At 36.3% G+C, this 25,653-nt stretch overlaps 1 protein-coding gene across 1 annotated transcript in view; it reads left to right on the top strand.

Moving 5' to 3' along the window:
• The window catches only part of LOC145685919 (uncharacterized), a 203,004-nt gene that overhangs the window by 16,849 nt on the left and 160,502 nt on the right, over window positions 1-25,653 (top strand). The window contains exon 3 of the mRNA XM_081758687.1: window positions 7,045-7,324. Within this exon, the coding sequence (XP_081614813.1) occupies window positions 7,045-7,324 (280 nt within the window). The remainder of the gene's footprint in view (window positions 1-7,044; window positions 7,325-25,653) is intronic.

Below are 25,653 nucleotides of genomic sequence, written 5' to 3'. Positions count from 1 at the left end.
ATGGTAAGTTCTGAACAAGCCCTGGCCGATACCTTCCCAAATCCTTTCTATTGTTGTTGTCGTTGTTCTTAGATATTCAGTATAACATGAGCTCTCAGCTGTATCTGGTGATAGTTAAATAAATAAATAAATAAATTCACTTCCATAAAATTTATGATACTTATTACATAATTTTCGTACAAGGAACTAAACAGCATTTCTACAATACTTAGTCGTTGAAATTTTCTTGCAATAGCCTTGCAACACTTCATCGTGAGACATTGTTGAGATATTGTACCAACGAAACTCATCCACCTGTTGCCGTGTTTCAACTCATACTGTCTTTCTTCTTACTTCGTTGTTTAAACTTCATCTTTCACATTCGCTGGTCTCCTTATAGAATTTAATTGGAGCAAAAGAGAACGATTCATGATTACCATAATAAATTTCATAATATCATGTAGTAAGAGTGCGCTATTACACAAAATTTAATTCACCACTGTGCTCTTTATACCACTATAGCTTAATATTTGCCATATGACAATGAGTGTGGATCTGCTGAAAATTATCGTTGCTAGCTGGAAATATAACCCAAATGAATAGGTTTACTTAATCATAAAGGATCCTTCAGTAGCTAGAAGCCGCCATGGTTCCATTAATATATAGGATTGCTAAGGCTTTATACAAATACGTGCTTTCTTCGCTGATGTTAATTGTGTTATTATTTGTGCCGCATGTGTTATACAAACTGTAAGTGTTTAACGACGTAAGCATTTTAATTGAAATTTGGCCTTCATGTAGTAAGTAGCTTCGTTTTTTTCACCGTTCTTTGTCCACGGAAGGCGCAACAACGGCCGCTCGAATACGCCAGACAATCTGACATGATCGAAGTCTGATATATATGAAGGCCGTCCTTTCCCATTCTACGCAGAAGCTTTACATGCACTGATCGAGGAAGATAGTTGTCTCCCTGTAGCGAGCGGTTCTCCTTGTCATATGCTTCTTATGTTAGTCTAATGACATCGTTCACAAAGTAGTGGGTTCTCGTAACTTGTTTTAGGATGAATACTGCATCGTAAAAACAACAATGATCACAAGTTTGCTTTTTCATCTAGGCTACATGTTCGTTCTAATGTTGTGTACGTTTGCGATACTCGATATACGGATTGAAAGGAAGAGTGGGTTATAAATTTTCTTAGGTAAACATCTATCTCTAACTTTTTATTATAGCAATGAGTAACCTTGTAGTATACATAAACTACGTACTGTTTTGAAAAGTAATATTACTATAAGTAATATTCAAAAAATCTAAAGCGAAATCAATTCAGAAGTAACTGTACTATTTAATGCGTTACAATTCACTCTGTTTGAGGAGATAATTTCTCGAATGTCTTTAATATAATGTTTACTATTAAAGTAATATTGACTGTAATACACATTAAGCTGCTCATTAAAATATGATGTAGGGTTTTAAGTGGTACGAAAGTATGGCAAAAAAAGGACTCATTGTCTAAAAAAACGATTAGTTATGTTACTACAAGGCAGTAATAAGAACTTTGAACAAGAGTCTGTGTATGGTAAAATGTCCTACATTTTACTCCTTACAATGCACATCACCCAATTATCCGGCTCCGATTTGAATGTTTTTTTTTTTTTTTTTTTTTTTTTTGCTGATAGAGGACATGTATTCATTACTTGTGATCCCAGAAATTTTTGCCATGGTGCATGTTTTCTATTTTTCTATAATTTTTAAGAGTTATGATGTGGTTAATAGAGATTACTGCAGAAGTCCCTTACTACCCTTTGTAAACACAGTGTTAACGAAAGAGCAGCCATATAGATACACATAAGGGTTAGGGGAAATTGTGCGGTAAATATGACCTTGACCGCAGCAATATTGAAATCCGCCATTTTGAATTAAGATCAAGTTTTATAAATAGGAGTAGGGTAATATGATACATAATTTCGGGCTAGAATTTAATCAGAAAGACAGTGGTGAAGTTCTTTTTAAGATACGCCCATTTGGGGAAAGGTTACAGGCATATTAATGTTTATACTTACTATGTGCGTGAGACCCTTATCTCCGCTTCTAAGCCGCGTATTAATGACAATAAGTGGATAAAAGCTTCGGTAATACATATTATGCCTTGGGAGAAGTGATACGGTAAGGATATCCTTGACGGCTGCCATTTTGAAATCCGCCTTTTTGAATTAAAGTGAAGTTAGGAAAATGAAAACCATAGTATGTGACACCCTACTTTAATAGCAAATTTTCCCCAAAAGCAAATGGTATGTTTATTTTTGTTCTATAGTTAACCAGTATGAATTTGAGACTGCTTCTGAGGTGCACCAAACGTCCATTATTCAATCTTCAAATTGGCAACATTCCTAAATTTCACCGCATGTTTTAAAGTTCCAATTGGCACTTTGCATTGTTGCCATGGGTCATGTTCTGTAAATTTATTACATTTTTTTAAAGTTGCGATTTGTTAGTTCGTGAATAGTGTTGGGATAAGCATCCAGCAATCTTTCTAAATTTTGAAGACTTGCAGTGTAATTATTTACTTTAACCCAGAGTACATGAGGAACCTATGGACCTATGTGACTTAAAGAAATACAAATGAAATTATAACAAATCGGTGTTAAACGAATACCAAATTATTATGAAATGTAGCCTATATGTTGCGGAAACGACAAAAAGTAATTTTTTAAAATAAATACCATTTTAAAGGAACAGCAGCATTAATAGAAAATTTCAAAGAGACACATAACTGTTCCCAATACGCTGTTTGTATCATGAACAAAATATGAAAACAGGTAACTTGTTTATAAAGAGGTGTAACTTAATCGAGTTCCCGATCAATATTAACTATAAATCTTACTAACATGAACCATCAACAACAATCGTTAGAAAACGAATGACTTTTTTGTCTGGCTAGCTAAAATATTGCCATAGAAAATTAATAAATATACAATAAAGAAATAAATATAAATCAAAACTAAAGACCATTGATTTACACAACTATCATATTTAGTTTTCTTTTTGAAGTGAATTTTCATTTGATTTCTCGTCTCATCTACTATCCATTACAAGCTACGTCTTCAGCATTCCCTGCGGTCAAGGTAATACCTACCATACGACTTCTCCCTAGGCTTTATACGTATCTACATGATTGTTCTTTCGTTAACAGTCCATTTACAAAGATGTGGTCACAAGTAATGAATACATGTCCTCTATCAGAAAAAAATTGAAATCGGAGCCGGATAATTGGGTGATGTCCCTTGTTAGTATATCCTTCATTTTAAACCTTATTATTATCTAGGTATTATCTACTCTTAACTTTTTAAGAAACTCGCGGAATTGTACTCTACATCCGCAAACACACTAGTAATATTTAATGGCGCTTTTGGGCGTATCATTAGAAATTTAATTATATAAAAATCAATATTTATGTTTCTTTTAAGTAACGGTCAGTAGAACTTTAGATCATACAGTTAATAAAGTATTGCAGTAGTATTTTCTTTAAATTACATTGCAGAAACTCAATACAATATTCAGCTGATAGATTACTCTGACATTTCAATGAGTAGCTTTTACTAGATTCTTCATTACTGCCAAATATCAGACTGAAAGTGACAATATGTACGCCATTCTAGAACTTAATTTTGTATTTGCAACGACCCGGAAATCATCAACGCACGGAAAATTTAGTACTACAACCTGTCATTGATTCATTCTTTCTATTCAATGATGTATTGAAATTTGGAGAGAGCGATGAATATATCAATCTTTCAATTTAATCATGCAGGTTTATCATACATCTGCAAATCTTTAATCTTTTCAATAGAAAGGTAGCTACCATTACAGATTCACAGCACAGTAATACAATACATTTGACATCTCACTTAGCAGTATTCTCAGAATAGTTATTCTCAAAAAAGAACGCGGAGAAAAAAGTGTGCTTTTATTCAGTAATTTCCAGTGTATGAAAAAATATTAGAAGTAATCAAAATAATATTAAGCCTTTTTCAAACGAACTTCTGTTAGTGTCCTACGTTTCAGAACATATGAGTCGAAAGGAAACAGGCAAAATATTACTGTACACCTGCCAGTTGCATTTGATAAATGTTGCAGAAAGTGTTGGAATTTACGTAACCCGTCGTGAGAAATAGCTCTGTGAAACTTTGTAATCTTTCAGCAAAGCTACTATATACAATGTGTTTGAAAAACAACTCTAATTTTTAAAGTGTCCTAAAATCTGTACAATTTGACACACGCTATTCTAGTTTATGGTATTTGATTCATCAATTTTCCATATTTGACCTCCCTGCAGTAGGCAGGTCTGCTTGACCTTGAGATGGTACCAGTGTTGTTTTCTTCCTCTGTTTCAACAGTTCAGTCCAGGCAGTCGTGCAGTGCAGAGCAACTCTACAACAATATGTACTCCGGAACAGAAAGTGCAGTTTTATTTGACTTGTGAAAACTGAGTCAGTTATAACAGTGCATGGTAATTTTAGACGTCCGTATGGTGGTAAACCACCCATAGCAAATCTATCCGTCATTGGCTAAACTCTTTCAAGGAAACCGATAGTGTTTTAAAAGCAACTTATGAAGATGTTGTTGAACAGATCCGTGGTTGTTGTGCTCGGAGCCCGAAGAAGTCATTGGCCAGACGTAGTCTACAATTAGGAATACCTAACGCAACTCTGTGTGATGTTGTGCGTAAAATACTTAAGTTGCGCGCCTACAAATTGCAACTATTACATGAAATTAAACCCACTGATAAAATCGAAAGGTATGAGTTTGCTGCTGACTTTCTACAAAGAATTGATGATGTAATTTTTTCTTAAAGAAAGATTCTCTTTTCTGATGAGGCTACATTTCATATCATTGGAACAGTTAATCGTCATGACTGCAGAATGTGGGGGGCAGAGCATCCACATGAAGTTATTCAGCATCAACGTGACTCTCCCAAACTTAATGTCTTTTGCGGTTTGATGGAAGATCGTGTGGTTGGTCCCTTCAGTTTTGTAGAGAAAACAATAAACGAGGACGTTTACTATGCCATGATGACAGAGTACATCTTTTCTGAAATGGACGATATTGAGGCGGAATAGGGCCTTGTGTTTTTCCAACAAGATGACATCCATTACGGTAACCATGTGCGTGCATTTTTTGGCACTCGCTTTCCAGGAAGGTGGATAAGCAGGGCTGGTCCAATACCTTGTCCGCCACGAAGCCCAGACTTAACCCAACTGGGCTTTTAGTTTTGGGGTTACATAAAAATGTTGTGTACAGTGAAAAGATCAGAGACATCAATCATTTACGGGAAAGAATCGTCGCGGCGGTTGGGACAGTTACACCTGAAATGTTGGTGAATACGTGGCAAGAAGTGGAATATCATCTCGACGAGTGCCGGACCACAGATGGATCCCACGTTGAAGTCTACCAACATTAAGGAAAATTTGAAGGGATTCTCTTTCATGATATGTACTCATTGATGTAAGTTTTCATTCATTTCCCAATTAAATTTATACTTAAAACTAGGGAGTTCTTTTTCAAACACCCTGTACTTTACACTTTGATATTGAAAAAGGAGCAAATCGAAAGAAGCAGGACCGTGAATAAATTTGTGACTTCTTTTGGCAAGGCATGTTGTCAAAAACAATAGCCAAAATGTGATTCAGTTGCTTGAGTTCTGGAAATTTTGATGTGTAAGATGTTCTTTGTTGTGGATGCTAAATCACAACAAAAGAGGCAGAACCGCCAAGTTAATAATCACAGTATTCCCAATGTCCTAAAAATTCATCTCCTAATTATTGGGAAAAGCCGGTTAAAAAAAGGTACGTAATGTGGCTCAGAATGCATTTATTGGATCGAATTTCTTTATGTCAATCTCTACTTAAATGTAACAAACTGGAACTATTTCGAAAGCTGTTGATAATAGATGATAGAAAAGAAATAAACAATATCAAAAATGGGGAAAAAGATCGCCGTCAAGATGAGAAGCAGCTTCGGAGTCTGTAACAAAGTCTGCATTGACGCCAACTAACGCTTCGCTGTGCATTTACCGTTATTCGCAGGGAATCATGCATCATGAGGTGCTGTTGCCCAATAAAAGAAAGAAACATAAAGGATATGCTAGGACTTGTACTCTCGATAATAAGCGATGGTCCAGCCAGTAATTTTAAAGAAACGGTCAGAGCTCCAGCCCGCATACATCTTTAACGACTCTTAAGGAATTGAGATAACTGGGTTGGGAGTTTATAATCATTTATACTATAGACTAGGTGGAGCAACTAAAGTCTATCATTATATTTGTTTGTTTCTGCAGACTCTTGCATGGAGTTAAGTTAGTTTTATAAGAGGCCTGTGAAGCCCACAACGTTTTGTCCAGAAACCATATAAATCTACAGCGACAGTATTGTAGTCTTGCCGGAAAAGTGTCAAAAGATAATCGAACAAAATAATGTATGTGCCGTTGCAAAATATTTTAAATCACAATAAACAGATTCTTCTATTTTACCTAGAATTGTTCAATATTTTTTAACAACCTGATAATTGATTTTTTTATGTATTTTTCTATAAATATATATTGCTTAATCGACAATTCTTTTTATGCAAAGAAATATTTCCAATACTTGTTTACAAGATTTACTCCAAATTATAGAAGCAAGGCGAGATTTCTTTATATGGTAGTGGAAAATGAGTTAGATGTTAATAAATTGAAGTGATTTAAATATAACATTAAATAGGCCTAACTGTAATATAGTATGGGATTCCATAAAATGAACCATCTATAATGATAAGAATTATAAGAATAAGTTTTCCTTTTAAAGTAAGAAAAATATATGGATTTTAATTATGACAAACTATATTTTTTTGTGATTCCAACATTTAGACATCAATGTTGTGCACTAAATTCAGGAACGTTTCCCATAAAAAGCTTGTGGTTTTCACACTCCTTATTAAACTGCATATCAGAGGTAAATGTAATATTGATAACTATTTTAGAAATAGTATTGACTGGCTATTTGAAACATAGAAATATTTTCAATCTTCAGATTTTCTTTGGATCTCCAGAGGAATTTCCTCAGATGACTAAAAATTACTTCGTGTATCCGGGTAACGACATGCTGTATGCTATATCAGTGGACTTAGTTGCTATCAAAAGTACCCCATCAGTCAGGGACATTAGCATAAGCCAAAGGAAATGCTTATTCCATGGCGAATATAAGATGGAAATAAGTCCTTTCTACAGTCCCGTTGGGTGCAGATTACAATGCAGATTCCAATCAGGTATAGAGTCGTGCAACTGTATCCCTCAAATATTTTACAACTTTGGTAAGTATTTATATCATTACATATTTATTTACTCAAACTAATTCTAGTCTTAACTGTCAAATTGATCGTTTGGAAATTGGAGTATCAGGAAAGACATATGGATGTTAGGCAGAAACTTTTCAATTATATTCATTTAGATATTGCATCGCACAATTAAACATACACATTTCTCTATTTCAAGCCAGTAAGAAAGATTAGTTGCAGCCATGTCTTAAGAATATGGTAAGTGCACCGTGTCCTGTAGAAGTGTTGAATAGTAAACAAATATTTATTATGGTTTTGAAGCGTTGAATATAAAATACAAAAGTGTAGTTAGCAGGATGGATTGATTTAAATCAGTCTGATTTAAATCACGATTTAAATCAAGATTTAAATCACTTGATTTTTTAAATAAAAATCGTTGATTTAAATCAAATTCCAAAATAAATTAATTTAAAGTGAAAATAAGTAAAATCCCGTTTCTGTTCTGTTATTTCGATTATGAAAGTTAATAATCATAATACAATCAGACTCAAATGTACAGTATAGTATGAAAACAAGTGTCATGCAGAGGATAATTAGGGAAAATCCCGTTTTGAACAGGTAAGGGAGCAATCCTGCTTTCTTCCTTTCGTAACATTGAGTTTCGGTTTTAAAATCGTTAACTATTTCAACGGGGAAATCACCATCGACATTTAACACGAAAATTCTTTTTTGTGCGTGTCTGTTTGTTCGTTCCCAGATAATAGAGCGTATTGAGAGGGGTCCTATCCCCTCTCCAATTTTTTTGTTAATTTTATAATTTTAGGCGAAATTTACGTATTTCATGGCGCAAGCTAGTTATGAGTTTTTAAAAATAGGCCCCTGCCAAATATGAGTAACTTTTGTGGAATAAAAGTGTCATTTTGATAAACGTTGCTATATTTTTTCCTTAATTCTTAGCCTTTTAAATGATATCACCTACTTTTAGGTGATAAGATAGAATCTTCATAATGCGATTAAAAAAGTACCAATAAGGCTTTTTACTTCGTTTTCTTCAAGACTAGAGGCATTTTAGAACACGTTACACATGCTTTCAGGCCTTTCTGCGTTGAGGCATAGTGTGTGATGACGCCATAAATTTAAAAAAATATTTTGTATTATGCGATTTATTATTATTTTTTGGCAGGTTATATTTTGCATTCAGGAGACTGAAATTTTGCACACTCGTTCAGTGCATCCCTTAATAATTTTCAGATGTTTTCAGATCTCTGCGTGGAAACAGCGGGGTCCAGAGGTGCAAACATGTTTTAAAAAAGGATATTTTTTGTTTACAAAAATAACTTTTTTCGTGATTTTCCCGCCTTAGATGGAGGCATATGAATGGTACCGTTTGAAAGGCTGTTTTATTCTGAAGAAATTGATGTACGTACTATGCTCCTAGGATAAATAGGGTTGTCTCAGGAAACTGTTATCTGATATCCTGTTTTATACGGGAATCTGAGGTAATTGGGGAATATTATTTTTCGCAGGCTTAGAAAACTTTTGCACCTTCAAGATTGAAATTTTGCACATTTACTCAGTGCACCCCTCAGTATTTTTTCAGATTTGTTTCATATATATATATATATATATATACAGAGTGAATCAAAAGTCTGGACACGGTGGAATAAATCGAGAACTTAACTTCGAATCGAAAAACCAAAAAATACGTGTTTAGTAATATTACAAAAAAAAACATCTGATGAAACCAAACTCGTCCCTCTAGACCCACCCCCTGGGGGCTGGGGTGGAGTCAACTTTGAAATTTCAAATGGAAACCCCAATTTGGATTCTACGGCCCAAACTATGTAAGGTTTCATCAACACTTTTCCGTCGATGCATTATATGGCGCCATAATCGGAAAAAATAAATTAACTGTTTGGGGTGAAAAAGAAAGACATTTTGCTGATAGACCGAGAATCGTTACCAACAGATCCGTCACCGTTAACGACCTGCCACTTATAAACGAATCGCTCAGGTGAACGTCGCTTTGACATGTGAATGAACGAACGAGCAATGCCATCCCAATGTTGCAATCCCATGTCACGTGCCACTAAACGTCTTATAATTCACACATCCATACGTTGCATGTGAGAAGAGAAAACAATAATGAAACGAATAACACACATAGACTCACACACAGGTATCACTTCTTGTACAAATGCTCCACTATAATGCTCAAATTACAGGTTACTCCTATAACCTTCGTCATGTCTATCCCGAACGAAAGTTCGATCAACGTACTTAAGAGGACTACATGCCACGAAAATGAAATGAAATTTTTGAGTTTTAGGTCCCACGATTTTGCCGGTTAGGCTAAAGGAGACGGTGATTATGAGAGAGATGAATGAAATGGTGGAATTAAGAAAGTGGGAGGAAACGGGAAATCCCCGAGAAAACCCACGCACACGGTGTTTGTCTACCACAAAGTTCATTTGGCGGGAGCAGGTTTTGAACCCAGGACCCAAGCACCAGAGGTGAACGCTGTACCACTGAGCCACCGTGGCCCCATCCATGCCACGAAATTAAGGTGGTACCGTACATATGTATTGAAATGTGCACTCTGTTCACACAATGCTCTTTAGTGGTAACTCCTTTAGTTTTGAAATTATATTGGAACGACAGAATCTAATCTTGTCTAGGGTCCGATGTGATCAATTTATTGATGACACATTAATAATGTCGTATTTACGATTTTGTTTCGGGAAGGGCTTTGCTAACTTTCGGGGGGACTTTGCCTGGAAATGTGAAAATTCTGCAAGATATTTCATTTACTTTACTATACTAAGTAAGATTTCGGGGGGGGGCTTAAGCCCGGAAGCCACCCCCCTAAATACGCCACTGCACATTATAGACATTTAAAAATTAAAGGATGAAAGGATTAAAAATAAAAATAAAACATACTACTACAGACTACTACCCTTCAGAGACTACTACTACTATTACTACTACTACTACTACTACTAGTAGTACAACTACTAGCAGATAATAATAATAATAATAATAATAATAATAATAATAATAATAATAATAATAATAATAATAATAATAATAATGAGAAGAAGAAGTAAAGAAAGAATTCAATAATAATTTCACTCATCTAAAACTATGCGAGACTGCGAGCAGTCTCGTGAGTCGCAGTCCGACTATTCGCACAAATCAGGCGAAATGATGGCGAAAATCATGATGCCGTCGCTTCGGGGGACGACGTCGTGCCACTGCTGGGCCAAGACAACCGTCTGTCTCATAGCTGCCGTTCCTGAACAGCGGCGGGGCCGTCACGGTGTTCGCTGCCAAACCGACAAATAGGCAGCCGCCTTTGAACCAGCACTAGCACACCCTTTTCGCTGCTGTTACCCAATAATCGACGACGGTCGGACAAACTTCGTCGGCAATTGTAATGGAGAACGTCTCGGTTCCAAAACCTAATAGAGGTTCGGATCTCACTTTCAACTGTAGGTCCCGTCTCTCTCGTCCCACTGCGGAAAAGGAACGATAAACACCCTAACAAACCCAATAGTCACACATTTTCTTTTGTTTTTTGATCACATGTATACTTCTTTCATCACGTCTACAGAATTGAAGCTAATTAAAGTTCATATAGGGAGTTCTCCTGATTTCGCCATTACAGCGCCACGTCACACAGCCACAACGATGTTTCGACTAAATCTTATACAGGTTTGTGCGCAGAATCCGACTCTGCAATAAGAAATAAAAGCTTCCATTTCAAATCTTTCAGCTAACCCCACCTAGCGGTAGGGTGCGGTATCGTGTTTGGTACCATTGAATAACTTTACTGATCCGACGCGTATTTCTCAATATACTGCACCTTGTACAGACGGTCGGGGCTAATATCAAGCTCATAAACGAAGAGGGGAGCATCTAATTTCGCCGATTACAGCATGATATCACACATCGACGAAAAAGTTTTGATTATACCTTACATTATTTGGGATGCAGTCTCCGAATCTTCAATAAAACATTGGAGTTCCCATTTGAAAAATCAATGCCCCCACTTCTTTTCAGAAGGTGGGGGCGGAGTGTTGCGTTTGATATCATCGGATAGCTTCTTGAAACATATTAAATACGTTTTTTTGCGCTTTTATGATCAGAAGTGTATTTCTCCAGTTACTCTACCGTGGCCAAACTTTGATTCACCTGTTATTTCAAACATAAATCAGCTTGACAGTTACAGGCTATTTTTGATAATTTCACACCATTCGAACATTTGCACGTTATAGGGCCAATTCTACACTATTCTGATATCTTTTAATCGTCAGATAAGATAACACTTGTCGCAGTGGTCATGTGTTATTTTGTGTAAGATGAGATCTACTACCGCGACAAGGTTGGATCATTCGGATAATTTATCTTTATCAGAGAATGGTACAATCGACCCTAATGAATGTCATATTTTAGCGATTAGAAAACAGTTATATCAATACATTTTCATCTGAGACACAGAAGTCAAAAAACACCATAGTGCAATAAGCAGATACTTCAATAGCTATACTTTTCTTCAATTTTCCTTTTACTTTTAATTGTTTTATTTTTTGTCCTCTACTCGCCGCTTTTGAATTTTCTGGTTTGCAACACTGATACTGCCCGAAGCCCGAATGAAGAAGGTGTGCCTTTCTCTGTGTCTTCTGTCTGTGTGTAGTGTGCTTCTATTCAGTGACCAGAAGAAACAGAAGTGAACCAGTGACACTGAACGAGAACAGAGGTCGGAAATACTACCAAGCTCATGAACGAAATGGGAGTATTTAGGGGCCATTTATTTTCCTCGATTACTGCGCCATGTTATGCATCGACGGAAAAGTGTTGATGAAACTTTACATAGTTTGGGCCGTAGAATCCAAATCTGCAATCAAAAATTGGGGTTTCCATTAGAAATTTCAAAATTGACCCCACTCCAACCCCCAGGGAGTGGGTCTAGAGAGTCAAGTTTGGTTCATCAGATAGATTTTTTTAATATTACTAAAAACGTGTTTTTTGATTTTTCGATCCAAAGTTAAGTTCTCGATTTATTCCAGACTTTTGATTCACTCTGTATATATATATATATATATATATATATATATATATATATATATATATATATATATATATATATATATATATATAAATTCCTTTTTTCGGGATTTACCCGCCCCAGATACATGATGGAAACTTTTGAAGGGTACCGTTTGAAAATTTGTTTTATTCTGAAGAGAATAGTGTAAAAATCATGATCTTAGGATAAAAACGGATGTCTGAGGAAATTTTTATATTACATCCGGGTCATCTGGGGCATTTTGGGAATGTTCCTAGCTCACTCTTAAATAATCTACTTACCCTTACTACTCAAGATAGAAGCTTAAATTTTGTACACACATTTAGTACACCCGTTAGTATTTCCCAGTTGATTTTGAGATCTGAGCGTTAACACAGGTGAATCCAGAGGGGATCAAAAATTTTTAAAAATAGTAAAAAAATGATTATTACTCTCAGAGTTTCCCACTTCAAGGACATGATAGGGAAATGTTAATGTTACCATTTCAAAAGCTGTTCTATTCTAAAGAGAGTGATGCATGTACTATGATCCTAGGATAAATAGGGATGTTGATGTAGCTGCTTGACTGAAAGTCTATAATTTACCTTTAAAAAGAGCCATAATTTAAAACTGTTAAGAAACATTGCTTGGGATTGATATAGGTTAACGGTTGGGGATATTTCAAAATTCAACCCCAATATTTTCACTTAAATTGCATAATTAGCATTTAATACTAATTCCTAACGCTTTTTCTTCAGTTCGCGACTTGTATTATACGAGGAGAAAGATTTGATTTAAATAAAAAAAAATCGATTTAAATCAAAAAATCAACAAAAATGATTTTTTCCACCCTGGTAGTTAGCCAGAGTAGCACTTCAACCCTTCGGAGGCGTGTCAAATTTTGTAAGTTAAGAAGGCGCTTGGGGTAAAACATACCTCCATTTCTCTCACTAGGGAGGATTTCATACCGGGACCAGGTACCTGAAGAAAACCTTTATATCGTAATGAAAGCTCTTGAAACGACAAGTACTAAACCGTTTTCAAATCACGGGCAAATCCACAACCTGACCTCATAAAGGGTCAGTATGTTGGTGTTTATGACCCTATGTATGGCATATTCGACAGAAGTAAAACTGAATGTTACGATATATCACTCGTAAGTGACTGAGCCCATCGTGTGTTTTTTTGGCTCACTGCTAGAACGTGATTCGGGTAAGGGTTTGATAATATCACTTTGCAGCGAGACGTACGAATTGGACCAGTGTTGCCAACGAATTGTAAATACAATGTGACAAATTGTTTCTGTACCACCGGATGTATATCCATGACACGGGACATAAACATCATTCATCACTAGAAAAAACATATAGGCTACTGTGGACACATTCCTCTCCCAGGAACCCCAGTTTGTCAGTGTTGTCACCCAAGTGTAAAAATGAGAAGTTTTAAAACAGGTTCCGTACGATCTAATGTTTATACAGTAATCTTGGCTGCAACATCACACGACACTATTGCAAAAGGACGTTGAGTTCGACCGTCTCCCAACGAGTTTAGATTGTTAGTGTTGCCAAGAAGTGTAAACATCACAATGTTGAAAATGGTGTGTGTGCCATTGAATGAATATGTAACAAATGCGACAGAATAACATGGGAAACATAGTGTGAATGTCCCCATCTCCCAAGCACAAGAGTGTGGCAGTGTTGCCAACCAATGTGAACATTCAAGATTTTCGCATGAAGTCTACACATTAGCGGACAACTGACTAAATGGTTGCTTATTATTTTACACTAACATACTAGAAACCTATTTTGTGTCACAGTCTAATTATATTCGCCAATGGTGTACAACAAACAACAAAATATTGTCCTATTTAAGTTTACTGGAGTTACACAAATCCTCTTACTTAAGAAATGAATGCAATTAACAGTTTCTGCGGACCTAAAATTAAGGAATTTATTCTTTTCCTAATTAAAGTAAGCCGATATTAAGTTTGCTCAGTTCAATGTTGACGTGTTCCTTATAAGTACCGTAAATTGTCAACATACATTGACCAGTCCTTCACCTCTTTCATTTCTTTCTCTTAAAAATATTTTCCTACTACACTACCTTCCAATTTTCTTCCACAACTGCGTTGAAATCTCTCTTTACAATTACATATGCGCCGCTCTTCTCCATGTCTATATTTTTCATAATTGTCCTCTACTTCTTCTATTGTATGTGAAGTCCTAGGTGCATATGTCTGTATCACTACTAGGATTTTATTTTTTCCTGTAAGTATTGTGAAGATATGTGTATTTGGACATATGGAAAAGTTTCTTATTTTGAACAATGGAACATTTTATTTTAAAAGAACATTTCAGTCAAAAGCATCATCATTCGTTTCAAGTTAAATCACCTTTCGACTTTTTTTTTAAGTTCATTTGCCTTTGCTCTCTGTCATTCATTTCTTACGTTGTAAATTTTTCAATTAATAAAATAACAGATTGCTTCCCCGTCCGCATTCCTATCATCACCTTACCCTGGTTAATCTACGAGCATGCACTTTTTTCATCGAGTCACAAATCAAAGTGAATAACCGAGGATATGAACCCGGAAGGAACGCCAGACAAAATGGATTGAGAGACTATGGGAAGGGACAGTCGACATGGAGCGAGAGACGAGTTAGAATGTAGACCGCTAGCTTCATTTGAAATTTACGATTAATAGCCTTGCTCTGTCTTAGAGAGCACCTTTGATTCAACGACGATGTATTGCTTTTTAAGAAGAAGTTTTAAGTTTATCTAAAGTTGCGGACTTCGTGAAGTTGGTTACTTAGTCCGGGTTTCGCCAACTCTTAACCTTGGTTACTGGAACGACCAGCCAGCCAAACAGAGGGATGGACGGACGTCGGCGCGTTGGAGGAATCGTGGAGAGGACAACGATCAGACCTGCAAGTAAGTGCGAGTAGATTAACCTATCCCGAAAGTTACTCCCTTCTTGCCCCTTTTCACCCTCTTTAACATCACAGTCTGTTTCTTTTGTACGTGTTGGATTTCATTTAAATGCAACCCAGGTCGGATCCCGTACCTCATGTTTTGTTAAGTTCTATATTTACGAAATCCTGGGCGCAACTTGTCGGTTCTGGCATCCCCAATTACGTTGTTTATGAGTACATTATCTGAGCTTTCAGACCGACAAGGGGCGACTGCACATGGCGGAGATGTGGTTTTAACTTGTGTGAATGCACACATGTTTGCGACCCTCGATTTATTTTGCATTAGTTTGTTTGCCGCCCACCGTTAGAATTTTATGAAATTCTATTTTTACCGCCCTCCCTCCACCCTCTCAATTTGTTGTATTATTTTGTTTTATGTGCTTTTAGTTATATTATTTAGAGATATTTAGAGAAAATGGTGAATACTAACATTATGGCACAAGCTCGTCTTACGTCTCTTGATTCTATTGTGCGCCCCACTTTTTTTCACGGCAAGTATGGGGAAGACGTCATTCGTTTTTTTGAGTATTTCGAATCTTACTGCGTCATTTATGAGTTCAATGCAGTAAAGAAGCGTCATTTGCTTCCATATCTATTAAGGGACGGAGCCTTAGCGTGGTTTCTAGCATTAACTAGGACAGATGATTTTGTGAACTTGTCGTATGTAGACATAAAGAGACGAATGATCACATTATTTGGTGGTTTTGTGGTTAAGAAGGTGACGGAACATACTATTCGTTCCAGAGATCAAAAAGAAGGGGAACCTATTATGACATAGATTTATGAGAAGCTAGATCTCATACTTAGTTTTGATAAAGCCATGCCTATTCAACAACAAATTAATTTCCTTATTGAAGGGTTATTGCCTCAGTATTTTAAGCTTACATGCAACAAATCGTTTCCATCTGTTGATGCGTTATGTGAGTTTTTATTACAAGAACAGTCAGCTGAGTTAATAGTAAATTACAAGACGCTCATTAAATCTAATTCGAAAGAACAAGTCTTGCTGTATAGTACACCGGAATTCATCGCAAAGATAGCTGATGTTTCATTGCGCGATAATTCTCATGTTTCATTTCCTCTCGAAGAAGAACAGGAAAAAAAAGAAATGCTTGCACGTTTGCATTATCATATCTCATCCGCTGGGAAAGAATGCGGTGATCAACTGTCAGTAGATTCTATTCCGTCTCATCAACAGAAATGTAACTCTTTTTTTCTTTTTGTTCCTCTGAATGTAAAAGTGCCGAGAATAATAATAATATGCATGATAGAATGGGCTCTGTGACGAATACTTCTGTTATGGTTAAGAACGAACAGAACAAGCGCAAACAGAATCATAGTACGTCTCCCGCGAATAATAAAATACACTGTCCGGCCAAAGCATTAGAGTGCAACATGGCGCAAGTCAGGAGAAGTAATAATTGTAATGTTTTACATAGCGGAAATAGTTCAGGGAATAGTGAAAGACCTGCTTTTAAGACTCACACGATAACTACGCCTATTGTTAGGGATAGGATTCTGCCTTGCATCAAAATTACTATTGGAAATAAAGAGTATAAAGCATTGTTGGATTCTGGGAGTCAAATTTCAATTTGCACTAGAGAGCTCCTTCCTCCGAACACTAGACTTGTTAAAAGACGTACTATTATCCGTGGCATCTCGGGTAAAGGACTTGAAACTAACACGTTAGCTGTGCTGAAGTTCAAAATTGACGGCTATTCATTTAGAGTTGTTGACAAATTTGCATCTTCTGTTTTGTTGGGAAATGATTGGTTACTTCCTCAACATGTCACTATTAACCAGGATATTCACGTAGTTCACATAGTTAGGTTTGGGAAGCCTACTGATCACGCGCTACCTGAAAGTCATGCTATAGGCACAATTTCTGAAGAAACAGCGAACCTTATGCAAGCGTATTTCATAACGGCGAAATCTGTTACTTTGCCACCAAATTCCAGTGTTTCAGTACCTGTTCGTAAAATTAATGATTTAGTGGGACTTAAAAATGTTTTGCAACCCAATGAGAAAATCTGTTCTAAAGCCGAAATTTTTGTTAATGAGTCTAGAGTGGATCCTGTTAATCCTGTCATTAGAGTAGTCAACCCAACCAACAAAAAGTTGTGTTTAGAGAAAAATCTTCATTTAGGTGAAGCCATTGACATTAGGCCGGGTGCTCATTACCCAAATGATACAGATAGTGTTCAAAATAATGGTTTAGCCAGTAAACAAGACAACAATAACTTTCCTGCTGGTTTTGATGTCAAGCGTGTGGGCATTAACCCTCAACTTTCGGACGATCAGAAGCAAATGTTTTATTCCGTTATAGAGGAGTATAAGGATTGTTTTTCTTGGTCAGAGGATGATTTTGGAGTGGCCAAGGGCTACGTACATGAAATTAAAATGCTAGATAACGTCCCAGTTCACACCAATCAGTTTCCTATCCCCTTCCATTTAAGAGAAGAAGTTAAAAAACAGATTGATACTTTGCTTAAACAAAAGGTTATTAGGAGGTGCATCTCGAGTTATAACTCGCCTATTCTTCTCGTGAAAAAGAAGTCTGGATCTTATAGATTTTGTTTGGATTGTAGAGCGATCAATTTACACATTGCACCAGACAGTTTTCCTGTACCTTCGATAGAGGACATTCTTTCGCGTCTTAGTAAGTGTCGCTACCTGTGCTGCTCGGACTTGCTCAGTGGTTTTTTTCAAGTGAAAATCGCGGAAGAATACCAACACGTCACTGCCTTTTCAATCCCAGGAGCGGGTTCTTTTTGTTTTACAGCACTTCCTCAAGGCCTTATCACTAGTTCCGCTGGTTTAAACAGATTAGTGAAAATGACATTGGAAGGATTAGAATCTGAACAAATTTTCGGGTACCTTGATGATTTTTTTTGGGGTGGGAACACTTTTGAGGATGTTATCAATCTCACCAAGAAGTTATTTCAACGAATTAGAGAACGTGGTCTTAAACTTGCACCAGAAAAAACGAAATTGGCTTATTTTTCATTAACAGTTTTGGGACACGATATTTCGTACGATGGCTTGCGCATTTTCAAGAAAATAACTGACTCCATTAGTAATTATGAACGTCCGAAGACGAAAAAACATGTGAAAAGTTTTCTAGGATTAGCTAGCTTTGTAAGACGATTCTTATCTAATTTTTCTGAAATTGCGGAGCCTTTGAATTCACTTCTCAGAAAGGATGTACCGTTTAAGTGGACACAAAAACAACAAGATGCTTTTGAGAAAATTAAAGATCTTATCATAAAATCGCCATATTTGATGCATTATAATCCGAAACACCCTGTATACTTGTTCTGTGATGCATCAACTCGCGGTCTGGCTGCCGTGCTCAAACAACCTATATCCTCTCCAGATGACCCAGAGTTAGCACCCATTGCTTATTGTAGCCGTAGCTTAAATAAAAGCGAGAAGTCTAGACACCCTTATGAACTTGAACTTTTGAGTATCATATATGCCTTTAGATCCGTTCGTTATTTTTTACTAGGACGTCACTTTTTTCTGCAAACCGATTCTAAGAGTCTTTTGTTCTTAAAGCAGACAAAAAATGTAGGGAAATTTGCTAGGTGGCTTAGTTTTATTGAACAGTATAACTTTACTGTGACACACATATCTGGGGTATCTAACATAGAAGCCGATGCACTTTTACGTTTTTCTCGTGCCCCCAGGGACATTTCTGATGAGCAACAAAATGAGGAAGACCCTCGAGTATTTTCTTCCACTCTTACAGAGTGTAACAATATGCTAAGTGACGAACCTTCTCTCAGAACTGAACAAATGAAGGACCCGTTTTATAAGGATATTTTTGATTGGTTAGAAAACAAGGAAAAGAAAAATCCCAAAATTGAAAGACAGGCATTTTATTTCACGGTTAAGGAAGGAATCTTGTATAGAAAACAAAAAACATCTAGTGGTATGAAATTCTTAGTTGCTGTACCTGTTTCATTACGCTATAAAGTTTTTGATGCGGCTCATACTTCTGCCATTGGTTCAAGTCACGGAGGCTTTTCTAAGACATATGATCTTTTAGTGAAATCTGTGTATTTTCCTAATATGAAACAATATATCTATCAGAAATGCAAAGAATGTTTAATTTGCCAGTCCAGCAAAAATAAACCTGGTTCTGCTTATGGTACATTGCAAACGTATCCTCAAGTGCCGCCCTTCTATCGCATTTTTGTAGACATTGGAGGGGTGTACTCCTCGAGTAATATCTTGAGACACAAGTATTTGATTGTCGTAGCCGATGCAGCTACTCGGTATAGTATTTGTGGTTCATTAGCAGATATAACAGCGTCTTCTGTAAGTAGTTTTCTTTATGAAAATGTAATTTTGAAATACGGTATTTTCAAAGAATTAGTCACAGACAAAGGTCCATGTTTTACAAGTAACCTATTCAAGGAGTTGTGTGCAATGATTGGAGCTAAGATTCGATTTGTAAATGTTCAAGCTCATTACGCTAACCGGACTGCTGAGATAGCTATCCGAAACATTGAACAGAGACTGAAATCTGCGTTGTGTAATAAAGATCAAGGAAAATGTGTGGAACTGCTGCCATCTATTGTGTTAGCCCACAATTTAACTGTTAACTTATCCTCTGGATACAGCCCCTTTGAACTTTTGCATGGATTCAGATGTAGAATGCTACACGAAGCAATTTTGGACACCCCTTGCCAATTTCAGGACAATGCTGAACGTTTACAGCAACTTGGAGAAATACGAGACAAAGCCCATGATAAATGGTTCCAGAGACATAAGACGGCAACGAAATTTTATGACAAACGTCATTCGAAACCCAATTTCAAAGTCGGAGACAAGGTATGTATTTTGGACAGCACCATGAAGAAAGGATCCACCAGAGCTTTCAGTGGACGTTATTTTGGTCCAGGAATCATTCAAGATATTGACCACCCAAATTCCTATTTTGTTAAGTTCAAGACTGCGCGAGGAAGATTCAAGGTTGATTCGATTGCAGTACAAAGATTGAAGAAGTACTACGAGAGACAGGAGAAGGAAAACGAGGGAGAGGAAGAAGAAGATGATGTTGACTTGGATATACAAGACGTTGTAGAGGATGCTACTGCGAATGCCTGCTATGCCGAAGAACAGGAAGGAAGAAATAAGAGAGAGAAAGAAAAAGAAGAACACTATGAAATTATTTTTAACCCTGCGGTAAACATGATAGAAAAAGAAGAAGATATTCCATCTGTGAATCTTCGTGAGGTTGTGATTGCCAACCAATTACCTACTTGGGCTGAAACAGGGAAGAATTGTTCCAGTTTGAAACCGAAGTTTGGTGCCAATTCTGCAATCAACAAGAAAATCAGTGTTTTTCGAGGAGATATCGCTATGATTAAAGCTGACGCCGTTGTCAATCCCACGAATGAATTACTTATTCCATTAGGAGGAGCAGATAGAAGTATCCAAGAAGCTGCAGGAGAAGAATTTCGTAAGGATTGTGAGAAAATACGTTCTTTAAAACCAGGACAAGTGAAGATTGCTCCAGGCTATAATCTCCCCGCTGATCATGTATTATTGACGTGTGGTCCCAGAGATGCGAACAAGAAGACTTTGGAGAATTGTTATAACAATTGTTTTGATTTTCTGTTGAAAAATCAGTTTTCAACTGTGGCTTTTCCTTGCATCGCTGCTGGTGCATTTCATTTCCCTAAGGAACCTGCTGCGAGAATTACATTGTTGAGTACACGAAAATTTTTAGAGGATCATGTGGACAACGTAGACCGTATTGTATTGTGTATTTTCGACAAGGAGAATTGGGATCTCTATCAGCGTCTTTTACCTGTGTATTTTCCCTTGGAAGAAGGAAAAGAAGTGGAAGCTGTTTCTCTGCAATGAAGTTTTTTTTTAAAAAAAAAAGAGGAAAAAAGAAGACGATTCTCAAAGGAAGATTTGATGGATTAGGAACATCTGTGAAGTTGGTGACGAATTTTGTTTTGACACTGGCCATGTCATTATGGAATTTGTTTTGGTTTGTTTGTATTTCTAAGTCTTGCCGGCAATAACAATTACAACGAAGATAAGGAGAAAAAGGAGTACTCATATAGACATCATTGTTTTTTCAGTTACTTAGAACTGTAGGTTAACTTTGTAGAACACGTTCTTTTTCTTGGTCATCTAATCAACATCTTATTGATACATTATGTTTTGCAGAAGAAAACTAGGGAGATAGACGCAACTATGAATTGATATTTGTATACTATCTATGTTATGATAGTGATGAAGAAGGAATCCTTACGTTTTTTGCATTTTTCAAGATGCATTTTATAACCCAAATGTGGATGTAAAGAAGAATGAAGTTTTTCTTTCCCTGGATTTTTGATTCGATACTACGATTTGTTATTAGTTATTGGGAACATACTCAGTCAATGTATTCTTTTCAAAGGAATATACACTCTTATAACCTCTTGTGTGATTTTAGTGATCTTTTGGAATGATCAATTTTTCATCGCCTGCAGTGTATATAATAAATTTGTGTATTTCATCATGAAGATGACTTGGGATTTATGTATGACGAAGATTTGTACTTATTTGATATATACTTTTGTATATTTGTAGATTTGACTTAATTCCACATTTTCCTGTGGGTATACGTTAGGGTGTATCGAAAAAAACTTTTTTTCGAAATCCGGTTACGGCTAGTGCGGATTTTTGGCCAAATGGCGTCAATAAAACGTATAAAAAATCTCAACTCGATCAGACAACTCCTTCTGCTGCCGAGTAGAGCCCAAATATTAGAAAAATCAACAAAATATTCACTTTTCAACTGATTTTCCAAAAAATATTTTTTAAATATTTCCTATATTTTTCGGTCTTTTAAATTATTGAAATAGCATTGGAAAGGAGAAATAAATACATAAAACAAATTTATTACGGTTATTTCTGTACACCACAAGCATAAAAACCTAGTTAATTATTTGTAAAAATGCACTGATTTTCTGGCGTATCGTACAATTAAATTTTAATATAAAATTATTGAAGTCTCTTGAATAACGAAGAAAACACTTTAGTGCTAAATTATAAGAGCAGTAATAGTATAAATAATTTGCTCCCAATGCCGTATGCATCTGCTTATCACACTAGATCAACTGCCGCCCACCTCTCCCCGAACGCCTCTTCTCTTGTACTTGCCCAGCTGAAAGGATCTGTCTTATCAGTCGCCAGTAGTCAACCAACTGTGTCGAACGTGATTGTCGCTGCTTGAGTTATTTATTAGTGCTGTAGGAAATTTTAACTAAATAATTTGTTTTCGAGTGAAGTGCAGTATGTAGAAGTGAGAACAGTGTTTCAGTTGTGTTAAGTACATTTTATTAAGAAGAGAGTAACAGATACGCTGACGTTATGGCATCGAGAAGTTTGTTATGGTCTGACGTTAGGAATAGCATTATTGGGACACCCAAGGAATTGGGTAGAACACAGCTACCAACCGCTGAAATGTATTGAGACAATACCTATGGGAGCGAGAAGAAAAAATGAGAATTTCAGGATCCCGGAAAGAGCCTTCAACAACAGATTTATCTTCTATCGTCGCCAGAAAGATTGTAGAAAATTGAGATTACGCCTCAATCTTGTGGTTCTTTGATCTAGAAGAATAGGCGCCTCTAGCACTGGCACTTTTCTTCCTTTTTCGCAGTTGCAGGCAAGAGGATCGGAACAATTACAAAAGGCAATATCAAATGAAATATTTTTGGCAGACTGCTGAAAATCAGCAATTCGTTTCGCAGAAGTTTTGCAAGTCACGGACAATATTATGGTACTTCAATATCATTGCAACAATCCCTCTGACACTGAAAATAGTTTCGCCGCTGATTGAGGCGTAACCTCAATTTTCTACAATCTTCCTGGCGACGATAGAAGATAAATCCTTTGTTGAAGGCTCTTTCCGGTATCCCGAAATTCTCATTTTTTCTTCTCGCTCCCATAGGTATTGTCTCAATACATTTCAGCGGTTGGTAGCTGTGTTCTACCCAATTCCTTGGGTGTCCCAGTCCCAATAATGCTATTCCTAACGTCAGACCGTAACAAACTTCTCGATGCCATAACGTCAGCGTATCTGTTACTCTCTTCTTAATAAAATGTACTTAACACAACTGAAACACTGTTCTCACTTCTACATACTGCACTTCACACGAAAACAAATTATTTAGTTAAAATTTCCTACAGCACTTAATAAATAACTCAAGTAGCGACAATCACGTTCGACACAGTTGGTTGACTACTGGCGACTGATAAGACAGATCCTTTCAGCTGGGCAAGTACAAGAGAAGAGGCGTTCGGGGAGAGGTGGGCGGCAGGTGATCTAGTATGATAAGCAGATGCATACGGCATTGGGAGCAAATTATTTATACTATTACTGCTCTTATAATTTAGCACTAAAGTGTTTTCTTCGTTATTCAAGAGACTTCAATAATTTTATATTAAAATTTAATTGTACGATACGCCAGAAAATCAGTGCATTTTTACAAATAATTAACTAGGTTTTTATGCTTGTGGTGTACAGAAATAACCGTAATAAATTTGTTTTATGTATTTATTTCTCCTTTCCAATGCTATTTCAATAATTTAAAAGACCGAAAAATATAGGAAATATTTAAAAAATATTTTTTGGAAAATCAGTTGAAAAGTGAATATTTTGTTGATTTTTCTAATATTTGGGCTCTACTCGGCAGCAGAAGGAGTTGTCTGATCGAGTTGAGATTTTTTATACGTTTTATTGACGCCATTTGGCCAAAAATCCGCACTAGCCGTAACCGGATTTCGAAAAAAAGTTTTTTTCGATACACCCTAGTATACGTACTTTTACCTTCATATAAGAAGAAAGAAGTTTCTTTTCTTTTAGCGCATAATTAGTTAGGGATTTAGGAATATGTTTGGTGATAGTCTGTCATGTTGATTTCTTTTGAGGTTTTTAATAGCCAGTGCAGAGGACTATAACTCTGCCAACACGTCGGTCATTGTGGAACTAAATTCTCCACAATTCGTTTTTCTAAAACCTGAAATCAACATTCTTTTGTGTTGTTTTATCTGTTCTTTCTATGGGTAGCTAGATTAATTTTTCTTCTACCGCGTAATGATTATTTTGATTATAGAGTTACAATTTTATTGGAATTGGAGTTTTTATTTACTATATATAGATATATACGTGTGGATTATGGTTTAGTTATTACTTTTGCTTTTTTCCCCCTGATTTTTCGTCGATTTTTATTCATTCCATCATTTTATCCAATTATTGTCCCTATTCTTATATCTTACGTGTTTTGGGCAGTCATTGACTGTATCCTCTAAATTTTGTGATGTTACTATCATATACCTGTCTACCCTACTCCTATAATCTACTTGTACTGAATGAACTTTCCAGTTATATGATGTGTAAGGACATTGTACCTGAGATTTCCAGACCTACATTTGTGCTTAGAGATGCTGTGTTTACAACATCGACGTTGCTGTGCTTACGTCATTTGGCATTGACTGTTCTGCTGTCAACTGTGTTAGTGTGTGAACATTTTTGCTGTACTCATCACTTCTTATCATATGATTCTTTCCAGACTATATTTGCTGCTGTGTTTTTATCATGAACATTTAATGAAACTACAAAGATGCTTAATTTTTTTTAAACAGAAATTCTAAAAAGTGATTTTTTTTGTTTGTCTCCGAAATGTTTTCATTCGGGACTTTGATTTCAGGGGGGGGATGTGAAGATATGTGTATTTGGACATATGGAAAAGTTTCTTATTTTGAACAATGGAACATTTTATTTTAAAAGAACATTTCAGTCAAAAGCATCATCATTCGTTTCAAGTTAAATCACCTTTCGACCTTTTTTTTAAGTTCATTTGCCTTTGCTCTCTGTCATTCATTTCTTACGTTGTAAATTTTTCAATTAATAAAATAACAGATTGCTTCCCCGTCCGCATTCCTATCATCACCTTACCCTGGTTAATCTACGAGCATGCACTTTTTTCATCGAGACACAAATCAAAGTGAATAACCGAGGATATGAACCCGGAAGGAACGCCAGACAAAATGGATTGAGAGACTATGGGAAGGGACAGTCGACATGGAGCGAGAGACGAGTTAGAATGTAGACCGCTAGCTTCATTTGAAATTTACGATTAATAGCCTTGCTCTGTCTTAGAGAGCACCTTTGATTCAACGACGATGTATTGCTTTTTAAGAAGAAGTTTTAAGTTTATCTAAAGTTGCGGACTTCGTGAAGTTGGTTACTTAGTCCGGGTTTCGCCAACTCTTAACCTTGGTTACTGGAACGACCAGCCAGCCAAACAG

Source organism: Thermobia domestica, chromosome 5 (assembly GCF_964235325.1).
Source record: "Thermobia domestica chromosome 5, izTheDome1.hap1.1, whole genome shotgun sequence".
In the NCBI taxonomy this organism is placed as follows: domain Eukaryota; kingdom Metazoa; phylum Arthropoda; class Insecta; order Zygentoma; family Lepismatidae; genus Thermobia; species Thermobia domestica.
The sequence above is the reverse complement of the archived record's forward strand: the minus strand, read 5'-3'. Positions and strand labels throughout refer to the sequence as shown.